The sequence below is a fragment of the Spermophilus citellus genome, assembly GCF_964194105.1.
Source record: "Spermophilus citellus genome assembly, chromosome: 6".
In the NCBI taxonomy this organism is placed as follows: Eukaryota; Metazoa; Chordata; class Mammalia; order Rodentia; family Sciuridae; genus Spermophilus; species Spermophilus citellus.
The window spans coordinates 30,171,933-30,186,343 of record NC_138187.1 but is presented as its reverse complement, the minus strand read 5'-3'; the positions used below and the strand labels follow the sequence as shown (position 1 = coordinate 30,186,343).

Below are 14,411 nucleotides of genomic sequence, written 5' to 3'. Positions count from 1 at the left end.
ATGCCCCCTCTTGGATCATGTTCTCCCTCACACACCTTCACGGCTCCCTCCTTCACCTCCATCTGGTCACCTTCACCATGTGGCTTCCTGAGTGGCTTATTGACAATGGCAATCTCTTGAACCCCGCTTCTGCCTTTCTGCATTCTGGGCCTTTTCTCCTTAATTCTTTTTTTTTTTTTTTTTTTTTTTGTATCAGGACTGAACCCAGGGGTGTTCCTGAGCCACCTCCCCAGCCCTTTTTATATTTTTATATTTTATTTTGAGTGAGACTTTAAGCAACTTAGTTGCTTAAAGTTGCTGAAGCTAGCCTCAAAATTGTGATCCTCCTGCCCCAGCCTCCTGAGCCACTAGGATTATAGGTGTGTACCATTGCACCCAGCTCTCCTTAATTCTTGATGTCATTTGAGATCCTTTATCTTGTATTCACTTGTGTTCCTTGTCTCCCAATTAGAACGTCAGCTTCACCAGGGCAGGCATTTTTTTAAAAATACTTTTGTTGTTGTTGTCAATAGACCTTTATTTTATTTATATGCAGTGCTAAGACTTGAACCCAGTGCCTCACACATCCTAGGCAAGTGCTCTACCACTGAGCTACATACAGTCCCAGCCCCAGGGCAGGCATTCTTATCTGGTCATTCACGACTCTGACTCAGGTCCCTGGCCATGAGTGAGTGTATGAACTCCACAGAAATTTCTTCAATAAGTGAATGAATGTTTCCTACTCTTTCAAACAGAATCCAAATTCCTCAGAGTGGCATTCAAGGCCCTTTACAACCTGACTCCTCACAGGCTTCACTCTGGCCTAATGTCCCACCTCTCCCTCCTGCTCACTAGCCTCCCCCTCCCCCTGGCATCTGCCATGGAAACCCTCCTCACTCTTCCAGGCTAAGCTCATAGTTGCCTCCACCTTCAGACTGCCTTAACATCCCCCAGCTGGAGGAGAGTCCACCCCTCTCCCAACCTCTTCCAGCTCAGATCTGCACACCTTGCTCTGTGTACCCAACTTATCTCACTGCAAACTCCAGGAGGTCAGAAACTCCATCTCAACACCCCTTATTGTCTTGCAAAGTATGTAGCAAACGACTGCGGGAAGTAGGCTGGGGATGTGGCTCAGTGGAAGGGCACTTGCCTAGCATGCATGAGGCCCTGGGGTTCAAGTTCCAGCACTGTAAAACAAAACAAAGCCCCCAAAACCACAAAGTAGGTACTGAATGCATGCATAAGAGATATCTGATATCATGAGACCTGGTAGGGAGTTAGAGAACAGATATAATGCCTGTGTTTGTAGGACTTGGCTGTCTTTCTGACCTCCAAAGAGGTGAGGATGGTACTTTCATCACACCCATTTGACAGTTCAGGAGGACACAGAGGCTCAAGGAAGAGGCCACTTTCTAAGATTTCAGAGGCCAACTAGCCTTGGACTCCTGCTCTAGGGAACTTGCCCCTTTGCCTCAGGGGTTCCAGAAGCCAGGAAAGCTGACTTGTAAATCCCACTCCCATCACCTCTTGGGATCAGCTCTTCCTGGTTCTTAAGAATTTTGCCACAGAGTTTAACGTATACCACAGGTCACAAACCCTGATGTCAAAGTGCAGGAGTGTCCTGAAAGTTAACTTTTTTGGGGGGGAGGGTTCAGGGTCCTGGAAAGTGAGGAGTGTGGGGAGAAAAATCTCCAACCCTTGCTCCATCTACTCCCATTCATCCCTCCAGATGGACAACACCGACCCTTAGACCACATCCTGGGACTGTGAGAGGGAAGGCCACCCAGTTGTTTCCAGTCTTTCAGATCCAACTATTTTGCCAGAACCCAGGAACCCAGCTCCGGGACCAAGACTGGGACGCCCCCCAGGGGCAGTGTCCCGTGCCCAGCCTTCCCTATTCAGCCCTCCTCGTGCCTAGCCTTCCCTATTCAGCCCTCCTCGCCCAGGTCCAGGCATTCTGTCCATCCCGTGTGTGCGCACCCCACTGGCTCCCCTGCCGGATCCCAGGGTCGCGGGGGCAGATCCGTGCCCGCACGTGCGTCTGCAGCTCCGGACCCAGGCGTCCTGCCCCCTGCTCCGACCGGGGGTGGCCCACACCCCTGGCGACCCCTCACGCACTCAGCCTCATCCCCACCCCCACCCGCGCACGCACACATGCTGATAACATCCCCGACCCCCGGCCGGAGCCGCAGTGTCCCCGGGCCAACCCTGACCGGTCGCTGCGTCGTGCCGTCGTCCTCCCGGACCCTGGCCAGGGCCACCACCGCGCCGGCTCTCCTTCGACCCCGGGCTCGGCGGCCGCGACGTGCCTGCACCCCCTGGACACGACCCCCTCCTCCAAGCCCGTGGGGTGATCCTGCCCCACCAGCTTCCCGGGATGAGGGCTCCTGGCGTGGGCGCCTGCCGAGCCCCTGGGCGCTGAGGGGCCCCGCCAGGCGCGGAGATGGGGGTGCGCGGTGAGTACTCGCGGGCAGGGGGAGCTGCTGTCGCCCGGGCCCCTGTTTGAGGAGGGATTTACCTTTGGGGCTATTGGCCGGGAGGTGGCTGGGTTCAAGGACCTGCGACCTGCTAAGGACCCGCGAAGGGGGAGGGGGTGGGGCAGCCTCCACGTGCATGCAGGGCTTGGGGAGCCCCTGGGAATGGCAAAAGCTCAATCTGGAGCCCAGGACAAGGTTTGGAGGTTCAGGGAGCAGAGAGGCGCTGCTCTGTGGGCGGTGAGCCAGTTGATCAGCGGATACCTGGTCCTGGAGCGACAGCCAGGCTCTGTGAGCGGGAAGCTTCTGTCGCGCCGGGATTGAAGTTTGGCCCGAGAAGTGGATGCCGGTCGCTGGGGGGTGGGGTGTGCCGGCGCAGCGGGTTTGAATGAAGGCAAGCCCGGCAGCGCCTGAGCGCCCGCGAGGCTGGGGTCTGCAGGGACTAGGTGGCCGCAGGGGCGCGGGATGACCGAACTTGCCCCCCCAAACCCACCCTCCCCTCCCCTCCCGGCCTCACGCTCAGCCTGGCTCTTCCAGAATGTCCCGCCCTGCCGCTCCTGCTGTCCCTGCTGTTTCTTTCTCTGGGTCTCCCAGTCCTGGGCACCCCTGCACGCCTCATCTGTGACAGCAGAGTCCTGGAGAGGTACATCCTGGAGGCCAAGGAGGCCGAGAATGTCACGGTGAGGCCCCCTCCCTGGCACATGCCACAGAATAGACTCTCAGGACTCCAGGGGTCTCCTTCCTGGCACTTCCAGTCCCACCCCCGTAAGAAAACTGGTGGTCCCCAAAGTATATCTGGGAGCCAGGTAAGGGGCAAAGCAAGAGTGGCCTGTGGCCTGGGGGCCCAGGACCAGAGCCCTTGGGGGTCCTGACTCCTGGGCTGTGTTTTTCAGATGGGCTGTGCAGATGGCTGCAGCCTAAGTGAGAATATCACTGTCCCGGACACCAAGGTTAACTTCTATGCCTGGAGGAGAATGGAGGTGAGTTTGTCTTTTCCTCCCTCTTGAGGGGGGTCTAATTTTGAGACCCTCACGGGGTGGAAGAGAAAACAATAGAAAAGAAATGGAGAAAGGAATATGTTCACTCATTCATTTGTTATTGGTATCCAACACACCTTCTTGCGTACTTTCTGTTTGCTCTGGTGCATGGAGCTGCTGGGAGGGAGGGGGAAGAGGTCACTTGGGCCTCCTGACTCCAAGTCTCTGTTCCCTCTAGGTTGGGCAGCAGGCTGTAGAAGTCTGGCAAGGCCTGGCCCTGCTCTCAGAAGCCATTCTGCGGAGCCAGGCCCTGCTGGCCAACTCCTCCCAGCCATCAGATACTCTGCGACTGCACGTAGACAAAGCTGTCAGTGGCCTGCGCAGCCTCACCTCCCTGCTCCGAGCGATGGGAGTCCAGGTATGTAGGAGGGGGTGTGGACACTTCTCCTTGCTCTTTCTGTAAGCTGGGGAAAACATCCTGCCAAGAAGTACGGGGGGGGCCTTCCTCATCCCCCCACCAATGCTGTCCCTGATCCCATTTCCATCTGGGGTCCCCAGCACTACAGTGACCTCCTGTTCTCTCCTGGCAGAGGGAAGCCGTCTTGCCTCCAGATGCAGCCTCCGCTGCTCCACTCCGGACATTCACTGTCGATACTTTGTGCAAACTCTTCAGAATTTACTCCAATTTCCTCCGGGGAAAGCTGAAGCTGTATACAGGGGAGGCCTGCAGGAGGGGGGACAGGTGACCAGGTGCCTCCACTCAGGCACATCCACCAGCTCGCTCACCACCTCTGCCTGTGCCATGCCTCCCCTCCACCACACCCAATCCCCTCAAGGGGCTGTTACTTCAGTGCCAACCTGTCCCACGGACACTCCAGTGCCAACGGTGACATCTTAGGGGCCAGAGGAACTGTCCAGAGCTTAACCCTGAGATCCAAGAATGTCACAGGGGCAGCCTGAGGCCCCAGAGCAGGAAGAATTCAGACACCAGCTTCAAGCTCAGGGACAGAGCTGTGTTGGGGAGACACCTAAACTCACTTGGTGCCCTGCAGAACTGTGACATCAAGACAAGCTTTGAAGGCCAATACTTCTTTTCGCACCTACTAAGCAGGGACAGGAAGGACTGGAAAATTTAGGTGGCCAGCTGTGAATCCCCTAGGTCTCATGGGACTCTGATGACTGCAAGAGCCTATTGGACAATAGGGGTGATGAGAGTTATGACAATGGAATGGGGGCTGGCTCCTGGCTCTCATGCGGGGGGAAGGGGGTCCTAGTTTTGTGTATTTTTCAATCTCACTGGCAAGAGCTGAAACCACCAACATGGCTCTTAGACTTTTCTGTTTCCCCAGGAACCCTCTATTGCCCTGGCTCTGCTCCTATCTTGGCAGAAGGGCGTCAGATATGGGAAAACAGAGTGGAGGGGGTTGGATCCTACGTGCTGCCTCACATGGCCTGTCTGACCTCTTGACCCCACTGGGCCTAAGGCCACAAGCTCTGCCCACGCTGGTCAATAAGGAGGCCCCATTCAAGGCTGTTCCTCAGTGGGCAGCTGCCCAGCCCACCAGGACAAGCCTTTAGTGAGCCCAGGCTGCCATGGAGGAAACAAACCAGGATGAGAACCCCCTTTGGGGACTAGCGACAGCTGCCAGCTCTGGCTCTTGGACCCTTACTATTTCCCACCTTTCCTCCATGGCCCCTTTGGGTCATGCCACATCCCTAAGCATTAGCTTCCTACCTTGGCACACAAGCCTCCACCCCCGTAAACCCAGCAGCCCAATCCTGGCCTTAGGATTGTCTCAGTAAGGCTCTGCCCTGCAATTCACAGAGGGGCTAGAGGTGCAATAGGGCCACCTTCACAGACTGCTGTCTTACTGTGCACTTGCTCTGTGACAAGTGCAACTCCAAGTGGCTCCCTTATATAACCCCTTGCAAGACCCTGTAAGAAAGTGTCTGCGGCCACCTTCACTGACAGGTGGAGTAAAGTAACTTGCCCGAGGCCAAGAAAACAGGAATCCCAATCCTGCGCCCCCCCCACCCAACATCTTCCTGCATCTGATTTTCCTTCCACATGATCCCGACCTGCCCCCTTACTCCCCTGGGACGGTGGTCATGGAACACACAGCCAAGGAACCTGAACTTCACTCTTGATCTTGCTCTGACAGCGATTTGATTCCTTCCCAGAAGTTAATACTTCACCTGGAAGGGACCACCCAGGCACCAGCAAAAATGCCACAAAAGTGTACTGGGACCCCAATGTTAGCTATTATCCTAGATGTGGTGGCCAGTCTTTCTGCTTTTAAAACAAAACATAGGGAAGTCAGTATGCGCTCTGGCACATATGCAAAAGAGAATGTTTGGCAGTATGGAGCAGAAAAAATTACAGGCATGATGGGGAATTTGAAGGGGTTTGCTAGATTGTGGGGGTCGGGGAGAGACTGGAGGGTGGGGAAGTTGAGGTGGAGGAGTCTGCAAAAGGGCAGACCCAAAAGAACTCTCACAGTGGCCAACCTAGCTCCTGGACTACAGTGCCCTCTTCAGGCCATATTGAGAACTGTTAGAGAAACCCACAAAGGGCTCTGCTCTGCACATTTCAATACAAATTTGTATTGTGGCTTCCACATGTGACATCTGATTCTTGCCCCACTGATTTGAGTCAGTAAGGGAGAAATCTCCCTCTTAGACTGATAAAATTGGAGCTAAGAGACTTGTTCTTAAACCCGAGGAATTCAGCTAATATATGACAGCTAGGACCTGAACATGAGATTTAGGACTCAAAACCTCAAAATCTTGGCTACCCTTTAGCCTGATTTGTTGCCTAAGGTACAGATGTCCCATGGGGTAACTGTCTCTTTTTTCTTTCCAGGATTCAGGGATACTAACCTTATTCCTTGACTTCTCTTCAAACGTCTTACTGCTTTCAATTAAAAAAAAAAAAAAGGCAGTTGAGACCCCAGCTCAATAACAACAACAAACAGTGGCCACTGAACCTGAACTTCCTGACCACTGCTGGGCTAGGTGTGGTGGGGGAGTGTGTTAGGGACAGTTAAAACACCATCCATTATTCCATGTTTATGGAATGCCTACTCTTTGCCAAACCTTTGCCCTAAGTGCTAGGAAATGACATGACACTCAGCCCGTGCCACTCATAGTCTAGTGTCCTTGGATTGGACAGTCCCCTGGTAGAAAAGACACAGAAACACTTAACTTAGACACAGCTTGGTATGTGACTGAGTGTTGAGGGGCAGGGTCTCCAGACGCCTTGGTGTCCAGAGCCACGTTAGTGAGGAGAACCTGGTGGAGTCCAGAGCCCCAGATGAGAGGCATGGGAGGGTCTTTCCAGATTTCTGAGTCTCCTAAGGTGCAGGCCAGAAGAGTGAGCTTTCTCTATACTGTGATGGAGGAGGAGGAGGAAGAAGAGGAGGTGGAGCCAGCATTAAATGTCAGATCATGACTCCATGAAATAGAGAAATACTGTCACCTGGGGAAACCAGGTTCCACTAAGTAAGTGACCAGACCAGCTGGGATCAGGAGCCTCCATCACACTGTGGTTCTGAGTCTGCACATCCTTTAATTGTTTAAGGATGTCACCTTCTGTGTAGAGTGAGCTTGGCGACTTACAAGTTGTTTTCCTGGCCCTCCTCTCATTTGCTCTCCCAACCCTATGAGGAGGGCAGGGATGGAAGAGGATCCCTATTTAGCAAAGGAAGAAACCGAAGCATAGGTTCCACTAAGGGACCAGGCCAGAAATTATAAGTCTTGGCCAGGTTGCAAGGCATTGAGAGGAAGGGTCAGGACCAGAGGCCAGGTGTTCCCTGACTCCAGCTAGGGTTCATCTTCTGTTGAAGCACAGGATCACCAGGCAGGGGGAAAGGAGAGGTGAATGGAATGGATGAACCCGTCATAGTCAATGAGGCATTAGACTCTCCATCTCTGCTACTAGCTCCTCGCCTGTCTCAGGCTCCCACTCACCCTCTGAAGGGCAGAGAGGCCTCCTTCCCTCCTCTCCCTCCCTGCCAGCATGATGGCCCAACTCAACCCCCCCCCCCCCCCCCCCGCTTCTCTCTCCATCTCAGCTCCAGCCTGTGACTGTGGGTCCTCTCTGGCCCAAGCTTTAGGATGACCAGATGTACCTGGTCACCTCAGCTTTTACTGGAACTGCCTGTCTACCCATCTCCTCACAGACGGTGATCTTTGCATTAGCTAAATGAGATTTTTCAGACATTGGAATCTAAATTGAATATTAATGACAGTATTTCAAGCTGGTCAATGCTAATTCTACTAAAATTCCATCATAAAAATGTGACATTTGTGAAGGGACTATTTGCAGCAGAATAACAACTGTTTCCAAACTTATGGGGCCCTGTTGGAAAAGAAAGGGAAGGGAAGGAAATTACATGCTCCCCAAAGTCTATAGATTCCTAATTAAAAAAAAAAAAAACATTGGCTGTGTTAACTTTGTCTCTTACCTGTATCTTATGGATGAAGGCACTAAGGCCGGATGTTACGTCATATTTCTTACCCCTGAGTGAGCTAGGAGGTGACTCCCAGGGCTTTTCTACTTCTCAGCATCTCTCAGACTGTATTCCTGCAGCTATGAAGCTCTAAAGCCTGCCAGTCTTTGGAACCTTGCCCATTCCTGATTCCCCAAAATGCAGAGCCAGTGTGTCACCCCCTAACCTTTCTGTCCTTCCTTGACCTCCCACTCCCCACCTCTTGGCAAATTGGAAGCTGTGACCGTCTAGCTCTGTGGTGCCAAAGGAGGTCATCAAAAGCAGCCATCAGAGGATTTATTGCCCAACCTGGAGGGGCTGTGGATCAATGACCTTCTAGTGCTCTTCCCTGGGTTAACTATTTCCTGTCCTTGTCCCTTCTGACTACCTACTTTCTCCCATGGAGGGAGGGTAGATGGGGCTTGAGATGGGCATCTTTTATATCCTCAGCTTGAACCCAAAGGAGGTTGAGGGTGCTGTTCCTGATTGGATTACTGCATGGCCCTATTGGCATTCCAGCTGTGGCTTTCAGACCTCACTGGGGCAGAAGGGGTCTTGATTTTCCTCACCCTTATAGTTTAGATGTGATGTCCGCCAAAAGCTCATGTGTAAGACAATGCAGGAATTTTCAGAGGTGAAATGATTGGGTTATGGGACCCTTAATCTAATCAGTGCATTAATCCACAGACCCAGATTAACTGAGTGGTAACTGTGGACAGGAAAGTTTCGACTGGAGGAAATAGGTCATAGGGGGCATGACTTTGAGTTTTAGACTTTGTCCCTGGTGCACGGAGCTTGCTTTCTGTTTCCTGGTTGCCAAGTCCTGACTGCTTTAGCCATAATGTTCTGCCTCACCTCAGGCCTAGAACTATGGAGTCACCTATCCATGAACTGAGACCTCTGAAACCATGAGCCCTGAATAATAAACTTTCCCTCTTCTTTGTTGTTCTTGTCAGGTCCTGTGATCACAGCGATTAAAAAAAAAAAACAACCCATGGGGCTGGGGATGAAGCTCAAGTGGCAGTGCGCTCCCTAGCATGCGTGAGGCACTGGGTTCGATTCTCAGCACCACATAAAAATAAAATAAAGATATTAAAAAAAAACCCCACAAAACTAGACACAGGGTACAAGACCATATAGTCCCCTCCCTGACAGCTCAGGGGAATGGCTAGAACGAGTGTCTTTGTCTCTTTTCCAAGGCAAAGACCAAGCACCCTGAGCCTAGCTTTGATGCTACAAGTGTTGGGGGGCTGCCTCAGGAATACCTGGGGGGGTGGGTATCAGAAATCTGGGTTCATGGGGCTAGGGCTGTAGCTTAGGGGCAGAACCCTTGCCTAGCATGTGTGAGGCACTGGGTTCCATCCTTATACTGCCTACAAATAACAAATAAAATGAAAGCATTCTGTTCATCTACAACCACAAAATAAATAAATTTTTTTTTTAAAATTATGGGTTGGGGTTGTGGCTCAGTGATAGAGTGCTCTGCTAGCACGTGTGAGGCGCTGGGTTCAATCCTTAGCACCACATTAAAAAGTAAATAAAATAAAAGTATTGTGTCCAACTACGACTCATATATGTATATATATCTAAAATCTGGGTTCACGATAGCTTAGCACACTGCCCACCCCCACCCTGCAGCCTCCAGCTCTGTGTGTGCCCCAGGAATCAGTGGGTTTGTTTTGTTTTGTTTTGTTTTGGGTGCTCCAGATGGAACCTAGGGCCCTGGGCATGCTAAGCTCATGCTTTATCACTGAACCACACCCCCTAAGCCTCACTGGGTTTTCCAAAGCAGCTATAAGTGCCCCTCAGGCTGAAATCTAAAGTAGAAATGCCATTTATGAAGCCAATAAAAGGCAGGAAAGTTCTGGCTCGGGTGTATGCCCCATGGACATTTGGATGTCCCCAATAACCCCAGAGGGACAGCTCTCAGAACTGTGGGACTCAGCAGAAGCCAGCATGGGAACCAGGGACTTTGGAGTCAGCACCATGTTCTGACAATGACGGGGAGCAATCGATGAAATTTCTCTAGAGCTCTGTTCCCCAAAAAGAAAATGAGGAAAATATATTTGCAGTGAAGAGTTTGGGTTAGGTCACTAGGAAAGAACTGCTGTTTCTGGCTCCTGGAAAGCTCTTGATCCACTCCCTGCACTTGACCCTTGATTGTTAGCGTCCATCTGCACAACTATCCAAATCCGCCAGCCCCTCTGATCCATCCTGCTGCCTGCTGGGGCCACCATTTGAAAATGCAGGTGGGATCAAGTGAGCCCACTGTTCCTCAAAGCTATGGCGCTCAAGGTCCTCCAGACAGGGCACAGCCTCCTCCTGGTCCTGCTTGTACACTGTGCGCACACACACAACCCCCTTCCCCCAGATTATTCTTGCCATTCTTCAAAAATGTCTTGCACTTCTTTGCCCGATGACCATCTCTTTGTCCTTTAGAAAGTCCCTCGGTTGTCACCTACTATGGAGAGTTGACCCTAACTAGTTTTCTTTCCTTCCTGTTACCAGCAACTGGGGTCATGTTCCACAGCTCCCTGCCAAAGCACTGTGTGGTAATTGCTTGTTCATATGTCTGTCTGCCCACCTGGGGGGACCAGGCTAATGTAGGGTGGAGAGAAGGCCTGTGGATGTGAAGGCCAGGCCTGTGGCCTTTGTGCCTGTGGAGATTGCTCTATCCTCTTCCTATTTCACAGATAAAACAGAAGCAGCTAAATGTGCATCACGGCTTGCCTGGCCCAGCCCTCCCCACTCCTGTTAAGAGCCCTCTGTCAGTAGAGTATGGTGGCTAATGCCTGTAATCACAGAGGCTCTGGAGGCTGAGGCAGGAGGATCTCAAGTTCAAAGCCCCCCTCAACAACTCGGTGAGGCAATAAGCAATTGCCTGTCTCAAAATTAAAAAAAAAAAAAAATTAAAAAGGGCTGGGGATGTAGTTAAGTGTTCCTGGGTTCAATACCTGGTACGAAAAAATAAATAAATAAATAAAAACCCTCTTGTTTCTTTTGCTCTGATTTTTGGACTCTTCCATGCACTTTCTCAGAAACCCTTTTCTCCTCTCTGGCTGTTGGACTCATCCCATAAGCCTTTACACAAGCTTCAATCACTCCTGCCTTGAGAGGTCCTCATTTTGTGCCCATTTTTACACTTACTCCCCAGTTACTTCTCCTTTCCAACCAGCTCCAAAACGTGTCCCTGGTCTCTCAAGGAAATCTCCTCAACTTCCACCCCCATCACCCAAACCTTCCAGTCTGACCCCTCAAATGGCTCACATGGAGGTCTCTCATAATGTCCTAAATCTGTTACATGGGAGTGGATGGAGACATTCTTCCTATGGAGACTCCCATAATGTCTAAGAGTGGGCATGGTGTGGGAAATCCACCAGCCCCTCCCTAGAGGTAACCACTGTCAGTGGCTCCGTGTGTGAACTTTGGGTCCCACCTTTACACCTCTACCTACCTACAGCAGAGCAGCACTTACAACAAATCATGTCCTGAGACCTGCGTCATTTGGCAAATTCCTGTGGAAACATTGCTGAGTGTATTTACACAAGATGGGTCACTCAATGTGGCCTCTTGATGCAATCAGGGATATGGAAAAGAGGATGTAGAAGGTGGGCCCTGGCATCACAGCACACTCTTAATGGGAAACTTTTTGTTTTTTGTTTTAATAAGCAGGAGTACAAGCTGGGCGTGGTGACTCATACCTGTGATCCAGCAACTATACTTTGATGACTGCAGAGCAGTAGATTTGTTTATAGCAGCATCACGGTAATGTGTGGTAATGTGTTATGTTAAGCATTAGGACGTTACCATGGCTACACCATCACTAGGTGACAGGAATTTCTCAGGTCTGTGATAACCTTATAGGATCACCATCCTATATGCTATCCATCATTGGTTGAAGGATCCTTGTGTCGGGCATGACTGTGCATGTATATAAACACACACAGGCCCCCACACTGATTTGGGATTTTACATGAGGTTATTCCATACATTCTTTTTTTCTGTGACTCTCCTCTTACATTTAATAACACATCCAAGTGCTCTTTATACCTTAGGACTCTATGGATTTGCTAATGTTCCTTTTTTTTAAGTCAGGAAAAGACTTGAATGAACAGTATCATATTATCAAGTAATATTATGAAGTGATGTTTCTTAAAAATTATTTATGAATTGTGGAAAAATACATATGACACAAAATTTAGCACCTTAACCAGTCGCATGGTATTAAGGACATTCACGTTGTTCTGCGGCCACCACTGTCATTTATCATCTTGCAAACCCATCTCTATGCATCAAACGACAATTCCCCCCCCACACTCCAGTTCCTGGAAACCGTTATTCTATTTTCTATGTCTATGTATATGGCTACTCTCGGTACCTCATGTAAGTGTTTAGCCTTTGGGGGCTGCCTTATTTCATAAGCATAGTGTCCTCAATGTTATATATAATATGTGTCAGAATTAATTAATTAATTTGTTAATTAATTAGTTGATTTTCAGCTCTGGGGATGGAATCCAGGCCTAGCAAAGACTCTATCACACACTGAGCCACACCCTAGCCCACATTTTTATTTATTTTGGGGTACCTGATACCCAGGGGTGCTTAACCACTGAGCCTCATTCCCAGCCCTTTTTTCCTTTTAATTTTTATTTTGAGAAAGGGTCTTGCTAAGTTGTTAGGCCCTCACCAAGTTGCTGAGGCTGGCTTTGAATTTGAGATACTGAGATCCTCCTGTCTCAGCCTCCAGAGTCGCTGGGACTATAGGTTTGCCCCACTGGACCTGGCTCTACCTTTTCTTCTTTTTTTTTTTTTTTTTTTGGAAAGAAGGGGGGGGGAGAGAGAGAGAGAGAGAGAGAATTTTTTAATATTTATTTTTTTACTTTTCGGCAGACACAACATCTTTATTTGTATGTGGTGCTGAGGATTGAACCCAGCGCTGTGCACATGCCAGGCAAGTGCGCTACCGCTTGAGCCACATCCCCAGCCCCTCTACTTTTTCTTTTTAAGGCTAATTATATTTGAGTGTGTGTGTGTGTGTGTGTGTGTGTGTGTGTGTATACACCACATTTAATTTATTCATTTATCTATTGTAGGATCCCTTGTATCCTTTCCACCTTTTGGCTATTATAATTAATGTTACTAAAGACACACATGTGCAAACATCTGTTACAGGTTCTGCTTTCAATTTCTTTGACTATATACCTAGAAGAATTTCTTTATCATATATCAATATTTTGAGGAACATCTTTCTTTTTTAAATATTTTTATTTTTACATTTATATGGTGCTTAGGATCAAACCCAGTGCCTCATGCATGAGAGGCAAGCACTTTACCACTGAGCCACAACCCCAGCCCCACCTTTCCTTTTAATACCTGCATTATAATGTCTTAATATGAACCAGTCACATATCTACTGATAAACACTGAAGTCATCTTAATGATATTTTTTCTCATTGTAAACAATGCTGCAGTTAATATCTTTAAGGTATGTACGTGTTTGCACAAATGTACATGTGCTTCTGTGGGAAGATTCCTAAAATGGGAATGTTGGGTCAAAGATATGCACACATTTTAAAGAGCATATCTTCACACACCTGTAGGCCCATCTACTCAGGCAGCTGAGGCAGGAGGATCACTTGAACCCAGAAGTTTGATACAACCTGGACAATATAGCAAGACCCTGCCTCAAAAAACAATAAACAAGGGCTGGGGATGTGGCTCAAGTGGTAGTGCGCTTGCCTGGTATGCGTGCGGCCCGGGTTCGATCCTCAGCACCACATACCAACAAAGATGTTGTGTCTGCCGAGAACTAAAAAATAAATATTAAAAATTCTCTTCTCTCTCTCTCCTCTCTCACTCTCTTTAAAAAAAAAAAAAAAAAAAAAAAAAAAACAATAAACAAGCTGGGTGTGGCTGTGCATGCCTGTAATCCCAGCAGCTCAGGAGGCTGAGGCAGGAGGATTGTGAGTTCAAAGCCAGCCTCAGCAATGGCAAGGCGCTAAACAACTCAGTGAGATCCTGTTTCTAAATAAAATACAAAATATGGCCGGGATGTGACTCAGTGGTTGAATACCCCTGAGTTCAATCCCCGGGACCAAAAAAATAAAAATAAAAACAAATTTTTTAAAGGGCTGTGGATGTGGCTCAGTGGTTAAGTTTTCCTGGGTTCAATCCCTGGTACCAAACAACAAACAAACAAAAACAACTCACAAACCAAGTTAGGCACATTTTAAAGTTTAATAGTCATTGTCAAACTATTGTCTAAGAAGTTTTCACCAACGTACACATTTGTTTGTTTTCTTGCAGTATGGGGATCAAACCCAAGGTCTTGAACATGCTGGGCAAATAAATGCTCTTCTCACTGAGCTACCCAATCTAGCCCACTGACACCTGGGCTTCTCATCACCATATTTTGCCTGTGTCTACCTGCATCCTGTCCAATACTCTACACTATCCATTTTTAAAATTTTTATCAGTATGACAGTCGTGGG

At 49.3% G+C, this 14,411-nt stretch overlaps 1 protein-coding gene across 1 annotated transcript; it reads left to right on the top strand.

The window, feature by feature from the left end:
* Positions 1–2,618: 2,618 nt before the first annotated feature.
* EPO (erythropoietin) lies at positions 2,619–4,579 on the top strand (the record flags this gene model as incomplete). Its single annotated transcript, XM_081298165.1, has 5 exons — positions 2,619–2,744; positions 2,900–3,133; positions 3,347–3,433; positions 3,669–3,848; positions 4,021–4,579. The coding sequence occupies 5 exons, from the start codon at positions 2,619–2,621 to the stop codon at positions 4,174–4,176; spliced, it is 783 nt and encodes a 260-aa protein (XP_081154291.1). The 3' UTR covers positions 4,177–4,579.
* Between the last annotated feature and the right edge of the window lie 9,832 nt (positions 4,580–14,411).